This window comes from Centroberyx gerrardi, chromosome 7 (assembly GCF_048128805.1).
Source record: "Centroberyx gerrardi isolate f3 chromosome 7, fCenGer3.hap1.cur.20231027, whole genome shotgun sequence".
Taxonomy (NCBI): Eukaryota; Metazoa; Chordata; class Actinopteri; order Beryciformes; family Berycidae; genus Centroberyx; species Centroberyx gerrardi.
Window position 1 is genome coordinate 24129194 of NC_136003.1, and position 15942 is coordinate 24145135.

A 15942-nucleotide genomic window follows, 5' to 3' on the forward strand; every position below is an offset into this window, starting at 1 on the left:
TAAGAATCCTAATATATATTTTAGAAGGATACTATACAAATATCACAGCTAAATTGTAAACTCTACTATTCTGTAGGAATAGTATGAATATTATAGTGATACAAAAAAATAAAAAAACTATAAACTCACTATTGAGTACCACAGACACACTGTCCCAGGAATGTTATAATGATTTTTTTTTTTTTATAAGATTTTATAAGAACTGAAAATATCATTGACTTTTGTGTATATTGGTGGTTGTTTGCCTTATGAAGATCACCCACTGGATGTCGTATTCCCATTAATTACATTTTCCACCACATAAACTAATTGCTGTCGACGTATATGATCCACAAGTTTTTTTTTTCCAATTTGCTAATGTGAAGTGAAGTTTTTTTTCTACGGTCCACCTACAGCCTTGGGTAGAGCAGCGACAGGAATACTGATTAAGAGTAGGTCAATACTGTATTGGTGTTATTAAACTCTTGATGACGTAGATGCTGCCAGTAATTCAGATGACTTCCAGCCTTGCTCTTCTCTCGAGGAGAACTTCCTCCCTCCGTCGCCAATAGGAACGCGGGCTTCCCTTCACGTCCAGTCGAAGGGAGGGTTGTCGTGAGGGAACAGCGCAGTTGCGACAGCAGTAAACACGACGCGCTCAACCAACCTTTGCCTCTACGCCCCGCCTCTCCGGGTGATATACTCCACTCTGATTGGCTAGTGGACAGATCACGACTACTATTGGCTTCCTGGCGTGTCAATAAACCAATTCATGGAGTTTGTCTGGCTGGAGCGGCTGCAGTGCAGGGGATGGGTTGGAAAAAAAACACAAAAAAAAACAAGTCTGTGTGAGCTTTAGAGAAGTGGTCTCCGTGTCGGCGAGGAGAGAGACATTGTTGCTTTCTTTTTGAGTCATCTCCCTCGCTTTTGTCCGTTTTTTAATTTCGCCGAAATACTCATTGGCTGCTTTTGTCAGTATTTTCCGATATTGACAGCTATCATATTTTTCCTGACAAACTTTCCAAAGTAGCAACGACGAGCCAGGTAAGCGGTTATGAAGTTACCGTTTTCTTGTTTCTGCTTTTGCCGTTTATTTCCCATTTCGAACCTGAGGCAAAGGATGTTACATCAATATAATTGCATAGTAGGCTACACTAATGTATTGCTAGTTCAGCTATTCATAGTGTAACGTGAATTGTGATTGCAGCAGCGTGTGAACATTCACATTAGAGAATCCCCCTCCTACGTCACGGTTACATAAGTGATTAAAGTTACCTATCTTCATATATAGAGACATACATTTTTGTTCAGGCTGTATGGGTTTGACTCGATTTGTCACTTGTGCCAAAGATGCCTAGCGTAAGTCTCTTCCTAGTCTCTTCGTGTTTTTCTATTTGATGATGTTATAATGATCCAGCATACTTTTATCAGTTGTCAAATAATGTGTAGCTCAAACTGCTGAATATCAAAGTAAACGTGGCTGCCATGCTAAACTGGACGCAGTGCAATCTAGGTCATTGTTTTATGTTTGTCTTTATTTGTCACGCCCATCTTCATCCCAGCTGCAGGCCAACATGTCTGACACCCTGCACCTGGATTTCAGCTTTATTCCATTTTAATTTCTCTGACACTGACACAATTCTCAGTCAGGGTTTAGTGGAGGAATCCTCTTTTTTTTTTTTTTTTTTTAGATGTTTTTTTCTTTCATGGCAGCATCTGATCAGCATCTGAATTTTCAAAACATTACCTTTAGTGCAGCCATGCTGTTGTCTAGTCATAGTGAAATGGTGTTTTGTTTATGACACTGTTGTCTGTGGCCATGGTTTTTGAAGTATATACATGCAATGTGGTTGGCTGTCACCTCATAAAGTAGATAACTACCTTGTTCAACTGTATAACTTACACTGAACTATTTTTCTTGGCATCAACATGACATTTGATGCAATGACCATGACAGTGAAAACTTGGCATGGTTATTGTTTTTTCAAGGAAATACTTCCAGGAATGCCAATGGCATGTTTTCAGGAATCACTTTGTACTTTAGTGTCTGTTGGACATGACCTGTGAGCTTTGGAAACTGTGCCAGCAGCACACACATGTCTGGCCTGGCAGGTTTCACGTCCAAAGTCAGGTTCCTACAGTCAGGCCTCTCTAACCTTTAGAGAGAGTTTCAACACTCTGGAGATTCCAAAATGATGGATGGAATGGAGTCAGACAAAGATACGCAGTTCACATATGAAATATCTACCTTACACACTTTGAACCGGATCAGTGAATGCACACATCTCTCCCAAGTGTCCACCAAGGCTCTAATCTGTAATATATCACCTAGAGACAAATTTAGGAGCTACTTAATTGACAATATCTTTGTTTGAGCTTCTACATCCAAATGAGCTTTTCCCTTTACCATCTGAGAGTTGGTTTTGACATACCAGTGACTGATTGGTTGTTAGGATCGGTGTGGTATGAAGCAATTATATTTGTCACATCAGGAACCAACAGACATATAATAATACTACTACTACTATAATAATAATAATAATAATAAAATGGTTTTATGGTACTTCTGTGACTGTACAGCTGTGTTATTGATAATCCTGCAGAGTTATCACAGAGGGTCTCTGCCATTTAGCAGCGCAGTCCAACCAGTTGGTTTGGTGATGAGTTTATGGGTCAGTGAGTTTTTGCACAATACATAGGAAGAAGACATGATAGATAGTGGAAATATATTACCCTATAAGCTAAGGGTCACACTGCACAAGGAAGTTTCACAACTGACGTTTTATGAGCCTCCATTTGTCTTTGGCTAGTCTGGTAGCCTACAGTGTATCATAGAAATAATAATACATTGAGATACTGTTTGTAATTATGGATCCATTGGGAGCTCTTTTAGCAGAAGTAACACCGCCAAATCAAAATTCTTGTATAATAGCAGAAGCAAGTAATTCAGATGGTGAAAACTGAAAGGAAAATAGTCTACGCACATATGATGATGACTCAGCAGCTCTGTGCTGCGATCCTCTTATGGTTTCCACATGCACAGAAATCCACACTGCAGAGATGTACCTGTTTCATATGTCAGTGAAAGAGGAAGGGGGGTCAAATTGTGCCACGTTTGTGAGAGGATTTGTGCTTTGCGTCCCTAAAAAAAAAAAAAAAAAAAAAAAAAAAAACCCTCACCATGTGTGATGTCATTGAGAATTCAATGTTATGGCTAAATACTTGTGGTTGCTTTGACCCAGTGCCATGATTTGGATGAAACCTGAAGAATAGTTTCTGCCTCCAAAGTCATCTTGATTATTTTTAGATTTCCGTTTGCCCTAAATGAATTACTGAGTGAGACTTGACCTGCCTTGAGTGTTCAAACTAACAATAAAGTAAATAATAAATAGGCCTAAGTAATGTACAAAAAATAATTCATCGTGTACAGCATGATTGACACTGAGACATGGACATAGGTGTAGATTCAGCACTAATGCAAATAATCAGTTGGGGTTTTTTCCTAGCATTGTCAAATGTGTACCTTTAAAAGTATTTTGGCATTGCTTTAGGAAACAGAAAGCACTGATTGTAGTTTTTTTTAAATCTAGTTTCAGTATGTCTGACTCATCATCGTGCGAATTTATTGTACAAGTGAACACTTCAGAGTTTAGGCCATAATGCAACAATAAAAGATCGGATTAGTGAGAGGCTTCAGTTGAAAAAATGTTCTCTGCCATTTAATATGAAGGCTAGAGGAGACATTTCTCTGTTGGGCTTGCTCAGTGTCTGTGATCATTGTTAGTCTGGAGCCTCTAGGGAACGATGTAGCCTGCTGTTGGTAAGATGAGAGGGTTGGCAGATGCTGCCATTTGGGGCTGATAGACAACAATTGTCTCTGAAAGCAGTTGAGTGAGGATTAAATGAGAGTATATTATCCAAGTAGCATTGTGTTCCTCAGAATAATGGAGAAAATAAAAATAAGCAAACCCTCTTGTGCTCAGAAGTCTACAGTTTTCTCCTGATTCAAATCCATACCTAGCATAGCTTTTCCTCATCAACAACAACCAAGAAAAGAAAAGTCAGCATGCTCTTCATTGTTTCTAGTGAATAAAGCTCGGCCAAAGAGCATTGACTCCTATCTGCTTATCGAGGTGACAGCTGTTCATGTTCATCTATATTTCTTGGAGGAGGCGGTGTGTTTCGTTGAACAGGAAGTTACTGTGCTAAATAGTAGGCCTCCCGTCAGCCTGTCATCGTTTTCTCCTTGGCTTTTGAAGTTTCCTGTGAAAGCAGGCAAAACCTGACAGCTAGCTGTTTCTCTTTGGCCAGTGTGATAGTTATTCTAGTAAGACATGTGGCGCTGTGGTTTGTAATGCCTGAAGACATCCTATGGGCGTGTCATTTTCTTCATGTTATTGCCTACCTCTGATTGTGCAGGGCTGAGGAGGCGCGAGTCAGGATGGCGCAGTGGAACCAGTTACAGCAGCTGGAGACCAGGTATCTGGAGCAGCTCTACCACCTGTACAGCGACAGTTTCCCCATGGAGCTGCGACAGTTCCTCGCCCCCTGGATCGAGAGCCAGGACTGGTGGGTATCGTAAAGAAATATGAAAACATTTGTTTTACCCGTTTGATAAAATTGTTAACTTTTCATTAAATTGCATTTATCCTCCACTCCCTTCAGACCTAACAAAGGTGCTTTTTATATGTGTCATTTTAAGGAGAGTAGTAGTCATATAGATGTACTGGCAGAGAGCCACTTACCATGACTTGCTCATAGCCTGCCAGACAAAGAGCGATTTTCTTCCTCATGACACAATTATGTGGATCTTGTACATATTCCAAATGTGCACCTGAACATGTTAAGCTTTCAGAGATGAGGCCTTTTGACAAATACAAATACCCAAGGGAAGATTTTATCTCAAGCATTCTGATGCTGTCTGATAGCATAGCTTTTTGCTTCTCTTTGTTTCACTTTAAGCATGCTATGCCAGCATGAGCGGTCTGGATGAAGACACTGTCAAGTAGTAATAAAGATGAGAGGAAAAGAAATCCAGAGATGGCTTGTTATTTTTTCTCCAAACAATTCTCTGGGCTGCGTTGAAAAGTGCAAGGTTGATGGGCTTTGACTTGCGCGGATGTTAGCTAGCCCCTGGTGCACCCATGGGTGGGACACAGGGTGTTTTGATGAGATCCAAAGAGCAGGTTGTGGTGATGGCATGAAGGTGGGGTGGGGGGCAAGTCAGAACTGACCCTTTGTCAGCTCTGGAAATGAACTAGAAATCGCCATTCCCCCCCCAAACTAGTATTCTGATCACCTTTTCTTTTCCTTCTCTAGGGCTTACGCTGCCAGTAAGGAGTCGCATGCCACGCTGGTGTTCCACAACCTCTTGGGGGAGATAGACCAGCAGTATAGCCGTTTCCTGCAGGAGAATAATGTACTTTACCAGCACAACCTGCGCAGGATTAAGCAGCATCTGCAGAGCAAGTACTTGGAGAAGCCCATGGATATCGCCCGCATTGTGGCCCGCTGTCTGTGGGAGGAGCAGAGGCTGCTGCAGACTGCCACTACCGCTGCACAGGTAGGGAACACTGCACCACCCTATCTATAGACTTCAGTCCATGAATTTGATATGGTATAGCATTCAAACCAACTTGCATAACTTTTAATCATTAATAAAGACATTGATAGGCGATGCAGTGTACTATATGTTTATCTTTCCCCTGTAGGATGGCCAGACCGCCCATCCCACCGGGACGGTAGTGACGGAGAAGCAGCAGATCCTGGAGCACAACCTCCAAGACATCAGGAAGAGGGTGCAGGTGAGCTTCCATGATACTGACACTGAATAAACATGTAATATAAAGAGTAGTCACGCTGTTTCAATGTGTATATCTTGACATAAATATGCAAAGTATCATCTGTTCTTCCCCAGGATATGGAACAGAAGATGAAAATGCTTGAGAACCTACAGGATGACTTTGATTTCAATTACAAGACACTGAAAAGCCAAGGAGGTATAGTTCAATTCTAACTGATGTTTTCTTAGGTTTAGCAGTGATATTGGTCTATTGGAAACATTTTAACTTTGTCTGTGCTCAGACAAGCATTGATAAAAGGATTTTGTGACCTTTTTGGAATAGATTAAATGCATCTAATTTCTTGGCTCACTGACATGTCCGGCCTGTCTTTGTTCAGAGTTGTCCCAGGACCTGAATGGAAATAGCCAGGCAGCTGCTACCAGACAGAAGATGGCCCAGCTGGAACAGATGCTCAGTGCCCTGGACCAGCTGAGGAGGGTGAGTCGAGTCAAAAACACACATAGAAGGAACTTAAACAAGCAGGACTGTCATGAAGTGCTTTACAGAAAACAAGGGACACAACAATAGATAAATGCAATGATAGTTAAAACAAGAAAGAACAACTACATCACAAACTCAAAGAAATGGCCGTGCAGGTACGCATCTGTGTGTGCGTGCATGTGCCCACACGTATGTTTGAGTAGCAGACTTAAATCATCAAAGGAGAAACAAATGAGTAGCTGATAAAATGACGTTAAATGACGATAGATAATAAATGATTCATAATAAATGATTACCACATTAACTTTGAGACATTAGTATAATTACTGTAAACAAATGAGACCTTCGCCGACAAGATTGGCAGCCTCTACCGGCCTCTACACTGCATTTTACATTGTTTGCTACCGGTTCAGATTTCAAAGGAAATTGGATGGTGAATAGGATTGTTTTATGTCTCAAAACAGAAAAAGAGGGAGCTGTTCTTCCAGTGCAAATGGAGCTAAAACTTGAAGAGTTTCTTGCAGTGGCAAAAAGTGGAATAAGTGAAAGGCTTACTCATCCAGCATGTTTATCATCTGAAGGAAAAAGAAAACAAATGCATGCAGAGCGATGCAGGGAGGCGGATTTGGGAAAAGTAGCAACATTCTCTTTGCAACAGGAACCAATGGGAAATCTTAATTTTGAGAAACGCTAGCACTAACTACTGGCGTGAGATAAAGCTTCCAATCATCTCAACCATGGACTCATTTGTTTACATTAATTATACCAAGGTGTCTCAATTAATTTGACTATGATATATTGATGTTTAAGAATGCTACACGTAGCACCCTGTAAAGTTGTAGCCTGTACTGAATACCTGGGTCCTAAGTCTGTATTTAAATACCGAGTCAGAGGGAGGGGGCTCCTACAGGAGAAGGAGTGACGTTAGGGCTGAACAATTAATCAAAATTTTATCAAAATCGCAATATGGTCTACTGCAATTTTCAAATCGCAGGAGGCACAATATTTGTTAAAGGCGAAATGTGTGTCAAAATACCATTTTACATTAAATATTGTCGTGCTGCAGAGATGTCCTGGCCTACACATCATATTCTACAGACTTAAGAAAACATCTTTGTTTGGTGCAGATCCCCGCAAAAATCACACCATAATCATTTTAATACGTTTTTCAATGAAAATGAGAATAATGATGTAAAAATTATCGTTCCCTCTAATATCGCAAATCATATCGCAATTGCAATATGAGTCAAAATAATCGCAATTAGATATTTTTTCAAAATCGTTCAGCCCTAAGTGACGTTACTGTGATTGTCATCTTGGTTGACTTACGACGTGCTGGTTATCTCTTGTAGCAAATTGTGACAGAGATGGGAGGCCTGCTGACCGCCATGGACTTTGTTCAGAAGAACCTGACAGATGAAGAACTGGCTGACTGGAAGCGGAGGCAGCAGATTGCCTGTATTGGAGGACCGCCCAACATCTGCCTGGACCGCCTGGAGACATGGTAACCCAAAGCTCCACCAAGGGAAAACAAACGTTTCCTCAAGGCTGCACAGTTAATTGCGTATGATAGCTTGATTGTAGTTTCCACAGTTAATAGTTGTATAATATTGACCTATCAGCAATATTGAAAAATTTAATTTCATTTAGAACGTCCATTGTAGCTGAAAATGGTGAATGGTGTTGATATAAGCTGCCTAAAATGCAGTAAAATAATTTTGTTCTTCAAGTCATCAAGACTCATAATCGTTACTAATAATCGTGATGATAATGTCTAAAAAAATAATCAGGATTATCCTTTAAACCATAATTACACAGCCCTACTTTTCCTTTTTGCGATCCACCATCATCTAGAAAGACCTAAACTAAAGCATTTCTTTGTTGTAATATGCTCCACTCTCCTGACACCGTCATAATCACTCGATATAACCAGCTAGAGGCATGATCCATAAGTACTTCTTCCAGGACGTTTGACTCAAATTGAATGTAATTTCCTGACCAGGATCACATCCCTGGCTGAGTCCCAGCTCCAGATCCGTCAGCAGATCAAGAAGCTGGAGGAGCTGCAGCAGAAGGTGTCCTACAAAGGAGACCCCATCATCCAGCACCGGCCCGCCCTGGAGGAGAAGATCGTGGACTTGTTCAGAAACCTGATGAAGAGGTGTGTGTCGAATCCCCTCTGTGCATCTACCCAAACACATTTTCGCTAATGGCTTGACACCACAGATTCCTGGATATGGGCTTCCATCGCATTAAATATTCATCAGACACTTTTGTGTAATCTAGATGTTCTCACCGGCTTTTACAAATGGTGTTATTACGATGTTTGCTGGAAACTCCGCTCTGAAATATAACCCATTCTGTGTTCTAGTGCTTTTGTGGTTGAACGACAGCCTTGTATGCCCATGCATCCGGACAGACCACTGGTCATCAAAACAGGAGTGCAGTTCACCAACAAAGTCAGGTAAGATACAGGCTTCTGCAACTTTGTATATAGCAGCAACCAAATACATAATTTAATACCCTTTAATGGAAACCTGATGGGCATTCCATACAAATGAGGAGGGCAAGGACTAATGTATGCATTGGTTTCTCTTTTACTTTTCCAGGTTACTGGTCAAGTTTCCTGAACTCAATTACCAGCTGAAGATTAAAGTTTGTATTGACAAGTGAGTTTAAGTTTCTAACACTTTTTATGAGTCTAGGTCAGTCAGAGACATGCACATGGCTCAGGATCTTGCATGCTCTGCTCCCAAAGAAAGTTCCACTTCACTGATTTTAAACTATTTATTTTTCAGGGAATCGGGGGATGTGGCTGCTATTCGAGGGTAAGATTTTCAGAATGCTCTTGCTACTCTTGCTTTTCTTCAGTATTTCAAGTCTTGAGCATTTATATTGTGTAGAGGCTGTCAATAACTCCCTCTTTCTGCCATACCTTGATATTCTTAGGTCCCGGAAGTTTAACATCCTGGGCACCAACACAAAAGTTATGAATATGGAGGAATCCAACAATGGCAGCCTGTCAGCCGAGTTTAAACACTTGGTGAGTTAAAGAGGCAAAACACTTTACAGTTGGCGATGATGAACTTGTTTGATAATAGCCTGTTTGACTGCTGACTTCCTGTTTGTTACAGACCCTGAGAGAGCAGAGGTGTGGTAATGGCGGCCGGACCAATAGCGATGTGAGAACTATTTCTAACACTTGTCATGGTGTAATTGAATGCCCAAATTGCGTGTTGAGAGAGCAGATATTCTATGTATAAGGCTGTACAGTTAACAGTTTACAGTTAACTTATGTAATGAACTTCTTTCATGAGCTCTGATAGACAGGAGCAACACATACAGTAAAATTTGTATCTATTCAATAGAGGTCTGACCAAAGTTTTTTCTCTAGGCTTCTCTGATCGTCACAGAAGAGCTCCACCTTATCACCTTTGAGACAGAGGTCTATCACCAAGGCCTGAAGATTGATCTGGAGGTGAGGATCAATTCTCAGTGTCATGGACTGTGAGAAGTTTCTCTGTATTATCAGTTTCGTAAGTGTAATGCCACATAAGAACTTGATCAAGTAATAAAAATCTCTTTCAGTCCGTAAATCAGAAAGCAAAACTACACAATCTTGATGAATGAGTCATTATCATACTGAACCTCCGGCTCACGGCTTCCCCCAGACTGGCATCTCCACAGCATGTAGATGAGCTTGTAATCAAATCTGTTCCTCATTCATTGCAGTGCTCATCAACCCACCTACTGATATGTCCCCAGTTACCCCACCATCAGTGCCACAGCCTTTAATAGTGCCACAACCTGGCCTTGCTGTGACGCAGGAAGAATTTGTCTGGTTAGGAACAATACAGCGTCTGTGTAAACATGCCACCAATACAGCCAAAAACACATTATCCAAGGTTATTTACACGTTGTTGGCACAGTAAATAAAGGATAATGTTACTTATGCATATTTGTGTGTCAGGTGTCTGTGTTCAGATGTGCCAATGTAGCAAAACGGTGAAGAGAGAGTATTCATGTTAGAGTTTAATCTTCTCTAATCAGCCTCACTTAGGCGGGAGGAATTGCTCCAGAAGTCCTATTACGAGGATAAACACTCAAATGGACAAACACACACTAGAAGAAGAAGCAGAACGTCAATTTCTGAAAGGATTTGGAAAGCGATTCAAACAAGAGAAAGAAGCATAGATCATACTGAAGTTTTCTTTTGTTTCTGTTGGTGTAGACTCACTCCCTGCCAGTGGTCGTCATTTCTAACATCTGCCAGATGCCCAACGCCTGGGCCTCCATCCTGTGGTACAACATGCTCACCAACCACCCCAAGGTAAGACAGCACCCCCTGGTGGAGTGTAGCTGAACTCGGCTGCTGAAATCTTGGTGCTACACATTTCAATTGTAGCTTTGAGTTAAAAAGGAGATGGTTTGATACATTTTGACCAGTGTGTCTCTTTGTGCAGAATGTGAACTTCTTCACCAAGCCTCCAGTAGGGACATGGGACCAGGTGGCTGAGGTGCTCAGCTGGCAGTTCTCCTCCACCACCAAGAGAGGCCTGACCATCGAGCAGCTCACCACGCTGGCTGAGAAGTTACTAGGTGAGACGACGCGCCTGAATGCCTCCACTAATGCTCAAGACTGTCCACTCGCATTATCCAGTGTCATATAATGTCTAATATTAATGCTGTTGTTGTGAATCCAGGGCCTTGTGTCAACTACTCCGGCTGTCAGATCACCTGGGCCAAGTTCTGCAAGGTACGTCACCTACTCATCACTCATGATTCAATCTGCCATCCTGCCATTGTGCTGCTTCAGGTCGAGCTAATTTTTCCTTTCCCTTCCCAGGAAAACATGGCTGGCAAAGGCTTCTCCTTCTGGGTGTGGCTGGACAACATTATTGACCTGGTGAAGAAGTACATCCTGGCACTGTGGAATGAAGGGTGAGAGGTCGTGCTGTGCTTACAGTCCAGCTCTTGACTTGAACGCCGCCGGGACTGGGGGACAGTCCCCCAGCGGTCACTGGAATGACTGCTGGCCGCCGTCCATATTGGAGAGTGTTCATGACATGCAGTTCATATTCTGAGCTCTTATGGCAACAGTGGTATTGAACCCTGATAAGAGCAGAGGCTAGTCCTGGCTAACAGTCAGGATTTCTGCATGCCAGTACAATGTATGTTTTAGTTACAACTAGATTGAACTAACAGAGGTGTGTTTTGTGTAAAAGGTTTGGAATTTATCAAGTTCGGCTGCTAAGGAGCTGCTGCTCTCTCTCTCCAGTGTAGAGTGAACCTTGCTTGACCAAAGGGCAGAAAATGCAACACCCAAAAGTTCCATTTTATTACAGTTATTGAATGTTAGAAATGCTCAAATCTTGGTGGATGATGAACATAGTACTCAGGAGTGATGCTAAATAAGAAAATTAACATTTTTAACTGGGTTGACCATCCTTTTAAGAGTTTGCTCATGATTTCTTTTTAACTTTTTGTTGCCTTTCTGCAGGTATATCATGGGCTTCATCAGTAAGGAGAGGGAGAGAGCCATCTTGAGTCCAAAGCCTCCTGGCACCTTCCTGCTGCGCTTCAGTGAGAGCAGCAAGGAGGGGGGCATCACATTTACCTGGGTGGAGAAGGACATCAACGGTGAGGAAACCGAGAGTCAACGTGTTTTTCTGTCTTGCGCCATTTTCAGGATGCGGGAGTTTTTGCTGTTGTGACACTGGGCTTCCTTGTGTGTTGTAGGAAAGACCCAGATCCAGTCAGTGGAGCCCTACACCAAGCAGCAGCTCAACAGCATGTCCTTCGCTGAGATCATCATGGGCTACAAGATCATGGACGCCACCAACATCCTGGTTTCTCCGCTCGTCTACCTCTTCCCTGAAATCCCCAAGGAGGAAGCCTTCGGGAAGTACTGCAGGCCAGAAGCCGCTCCGGAGCCTGAGATGGGAGGAGACCCTATGAGCAGTAAGTCATTGCCTCGTACGCCCATGGGATCTTTCCCGTTTAAAAGAAACAACACATATTGCTTGGTACACATGTCATTTCTTGATTGGGGTCAGTAATTTTAGCCAAATGTTTTAATGGGAAGAGTTAACAACAGTTTTGTGTTTTGTTTTTATTTCCAACAGCTATTCAGCCATACTTGAAGACGAAATTCATCTGCGTTACCCCGTAAGTATCTGTTTCTCCTCCCTCATCTTAAAGTCATCCATATTTACTGGAAGGACATCTCATGCCACTCGGTGACCTCCGCTTATATGAACTATTATTGGCTGTTGCGAGGCCCCCGTCTTGTTTTTCTCAGAAAGAAAGAAGATTTTCAATGCAAGTTCCTGCTCAAGTTTCGTCCTCCACTTCCCCGTTTAATTTTTGTTCTTTTCTTTTTTTAACACGAGTGTTACCCTTTTAAAGGACTGAGAACAAAGCTGTTTTCACTCTTACTCACTGTGAGTCACCATCTTTCCTGGAGGAACCATGTGAGAGGAGTCTAAACCTCTAAAACTGTATACATACCCATTAGCAGTTAATTGGGTGAGAGAAAACAAGGGAAATAAAAAAGTAATTATGAGAATATGAAGATAAAATCCATTACTGGATGCTGTCTACATGTGTCTGTGCACACGCTGCGGCATGTGGCATTTCTTAACACTCACCAGAAATTACTTGCAGATTCATCCTCAAATATACACTACCAGTCTAACGTTTGGACACACCTGATTGAATGTACTGTGTTTTTCATTATCTTAAAGCCATTTTGATCTAAAGGCTTATGCTTAAATGCTTGAAATTTGTTTCTTAGACAAATATAAATAGTGAAGTTGATGCCTATGTATGAACTTCTTTCCAAAGCCTTTGCCTTTCCATCAAGGCAAAGGGCAGCTAGTTTAAAGAATCTAAAATATAAGATAGTTTTGATTTATTTAACACTTTTTTTTTGGTCACTACATAATTCCATTTGTGTTATTTCATAGTTTTGATGTATTTACTATTATTCGAAAATATGAAAAATGCATATGTCCAAACTTTTGACTGGTAGTGTATTTGCATTGGATGAACTATATGAGAGGGGAAGGGGGTCCCAGCGACAGGTGAGTGTGAGTTGAGGTCCACTGAGATCAGAGGGGTGGATGCACAGGCCAGTTAGCCACAGGTGGTCTGGATGGTGGTGGTGGGTTTAATGGCGTTGCTGCCCGGTTTGCTCAGTGAGATCCTGACCTGTCTCCGTAGGTGCCCCTCCGTGTTCATGGACTTTCCGGACAGTGAGCTGCTTGGGAGCGCGTTCCCAGGGTAGGCGCTGGGCGAGGTGGCATGTAGGGCTGTGTGTGTGTGTGCATCCTCTCACTTTGTGTGTGTGTGTTTGATGGCTGCGTGGAAAAGGATATTAGTGCAGTTCCCCCAACGACCTAACTCCCGTTTTTGTTTCCAACTCACAGCCCACTTTGCCTGGTCCTAATACTAGAGCATCTCCCTGCCATTTCATTCAATTTTTCATTTGTTTCAGGTCACCCTCTCTTTCACAGTCACTTTCCTAGTCACAATTCATCAACCAAATCCATTTGAATGGATTAAACAGTCCAAAACGCTTTTGGTAACAGATTCCAGATTTTAATGCACAACAATTACAGTTAAAAATTAATTTCCAGTTCCTTCTGGTTTGCAAGGGTTTACAATACCATAAATAAATAGAGAGACAGGCAAAAGCCATGTCAGTTTGACCATTTTTTTTTATTGTACATATCTTTATGGATTATCTGTTAACGTTGAAGAAAAGACTTCACAGCTGAACCATGGCCTGTTCGATCCACTAAATCCACTGCGCTAACCCACTACTGTTGCTGAGGCGGACTGTAGAGTAGCTGTCATTAACACCAGTCAGATGATAAATACACCAGTCCTGCGTGTCAATGTGCTCGGTGCTGCCTAAGAAAGAAGCGGGGAAAATAGTAGAATGTAACATACCCAACATCTGCCCAGTCTTTCCTACTTTCCTCTCTATTCGTAATGTACTTTGGCATTTCGATCTAAATATTTAATGACATTCCTCCACAGCTCCGTCCCTTCTTTCATCCACTGTCATCTTTGCTGAACTTCACAGATGACTTGCGCATTGACACGAGGGCTGGATTATCTTTCAGAGTACGATGAGGCTCATGGAGTAACATTTTCACTAATCAAGCTCAGGCTCACTGATGTCTGTACTTAATGAGGCAGAATCGCAGTCTTTTTACTTGTGATAAACCTGTGGTCAGTGTGATGAAGACGTCGCTGACGCACACACGAGTTGGTAGTTGACTGATGGCTTATCACTACTGGTAATGATTTTATCACAGTAGTGATGACTGCAAGTACGTCCGCTGACATGAACAGTATGGCTGCTGGAACCCACATGGGAGTGTGTGTATGACCATCGGTGCTTATTCCCATTTGCATCGTGTAACGTGTTTTTTGTCTTTTTTTTTTTTTTGTGTGTGTGTGTGTGTCCACAGCACAAACTCTGGAAACACCAGCGACCTGTTCCCCATGTCGCCTCGCACCCTGGACTCCCTGATGCACAACGAGGCTGAAGCCAATCCAGGACCCTTGGGTTAGTCACACACACACACACACACACACACACACACACACACACACACACACACACACACACACACACTCTCATACTGTAGAGCTGGACCTAATATTAATGCCTGTATTTGGATTTCTTCCACAGATTCGCTCACTTTGGACATGGAGTTGAGCTCTGATGTGGCATCACCTATGTGAAGAGACTTTTAATTGTTTGTTTGTATTTTCCATGCTCCTTTTTTCCTAAATATCTCCCTTGGGATACTGTCTTTTATGTTGTGATAGACGTTGTGATGGAGGTTTCACTCTGCCTCGATACACAGTCTGCCCTGTACAGTGAGTCGTCTTGTTCCTGTGTCTCTTTCACAGGATGTTGACTTAAAGGATTTTAAAAGTTTTTCTTTTAAAGACATTGCCACTTATTTTTAGGATTTGACAGTCCACTGGTAGCTTATTGTGTATGTGTGAAACTGTTGATTGATACTGACATGTTGTATTTTAAGCAGCATCCTACACCCATGCAGTACTTCACCATCCCAGTGGATGTTTTTAAAAAAGAAAAAAGTACCTTGAAGTATCAGAAATTTTATTTTTTGAAAAAATGTATTTTTGCTTTCTTGACTCTTTAATATGGTTTTGATTTCATGTATTAACTCATGTTTTTCTTTGTAGAAGAAAATGTAAAGAGAATCGTTGTATAAGCTATGCCGCTCTGGAATTAAACATTGACCGCTGATTATTATTTTTTCTTTTTTTTTTCTTCTTTTCATTGATGGACTTTATGAGCTTTTTCAGTATATATACATTATATATTTTTGTCTTTGTTTTAATCCCTGCCAAAAGTGACACCATGAGTGTTCCACAATGTCCCGGTTGCTTTACAATGATTTCTTTATGGCCTCCATCACCAAACTGAACGTTGCTGATGCAGAGCAGATCTGATGTGTTATAGAACTGTAGAGATAAGAACAGACCAAAGTGATGAGGAATTTCAGTCACTCCTAAAGGCCATTTGTCTGAAAGCCGTTTTTCTTGTCGTTTATCTTAATATTGTAAGTAATTACCTGACATTTTCTCTCGCCTCCTGCATCCGCAGTATAATCCCAATGCAGCAAAC

General features: G+C 41.7%; 2 protein-coding genes across 4 annotated transcripts in view; one reads left to right on the top strand and one right to left on the bottom strand.

Annotated features, from left to right (window-relative positions):
• The window catches only part of nkiras2 (NFKB inhibitor interacting Ras-like 2), a 415504-nt gene that overhangs the window by 53007 nt on the left and 346555 nt on the right, over positions 1-15942 (bottom strand). The gene's annotated exons all lie outside the window — the stretch shown is intronic.
• stat3 (signal transducer and activator of transcription 3 (acute-phase response factor)) lies at positions 836-15564 on the top strand. Of its 3 annotated transcripts, none has more exons than XM_078284422.1 (24): positions 836-1038; positions 4420-4548; positions 5299-5542; positions 5691-5783; positions 5897-5978; positions 6160-6260; positions 7616-7767; positions 8266-8424; positions 8635-8727; positions 8873-8932; positions 9062-9091; positions 9213-9306; positions 9398-9445; positions 9658-9741; positions 10495-10593; positions 10727-10862; positions 10967-11019; positions 11110-11204; positions 11764-11903; positions 12003-12224; positions 12389-12431; positions 13488-13547; positions 14747-14844; positions 14971-15564. In XM_078284422.1, exons 1-24 carry the CDS (start codon positions 1034-1036, stop codon positions 15021-15023), a joined length of 2373 nt encoding a protein of 790 aa, XP_078140548.1. In that variant the 5' UTR covers positions 836-1033; the 3' UTR covers positions 15024-15564. The 3 variants fall into 3 exon arrangements, with proteins under 3 accessions (XP_078140548.1, XP_078140549.1, XP_078140550.1); XM_078284423.1 differs by having other exon boundaries at positions 836-1023; positions 4399-4548; XM_078284424.1 differs by lacking the exon at positions 13488-13547.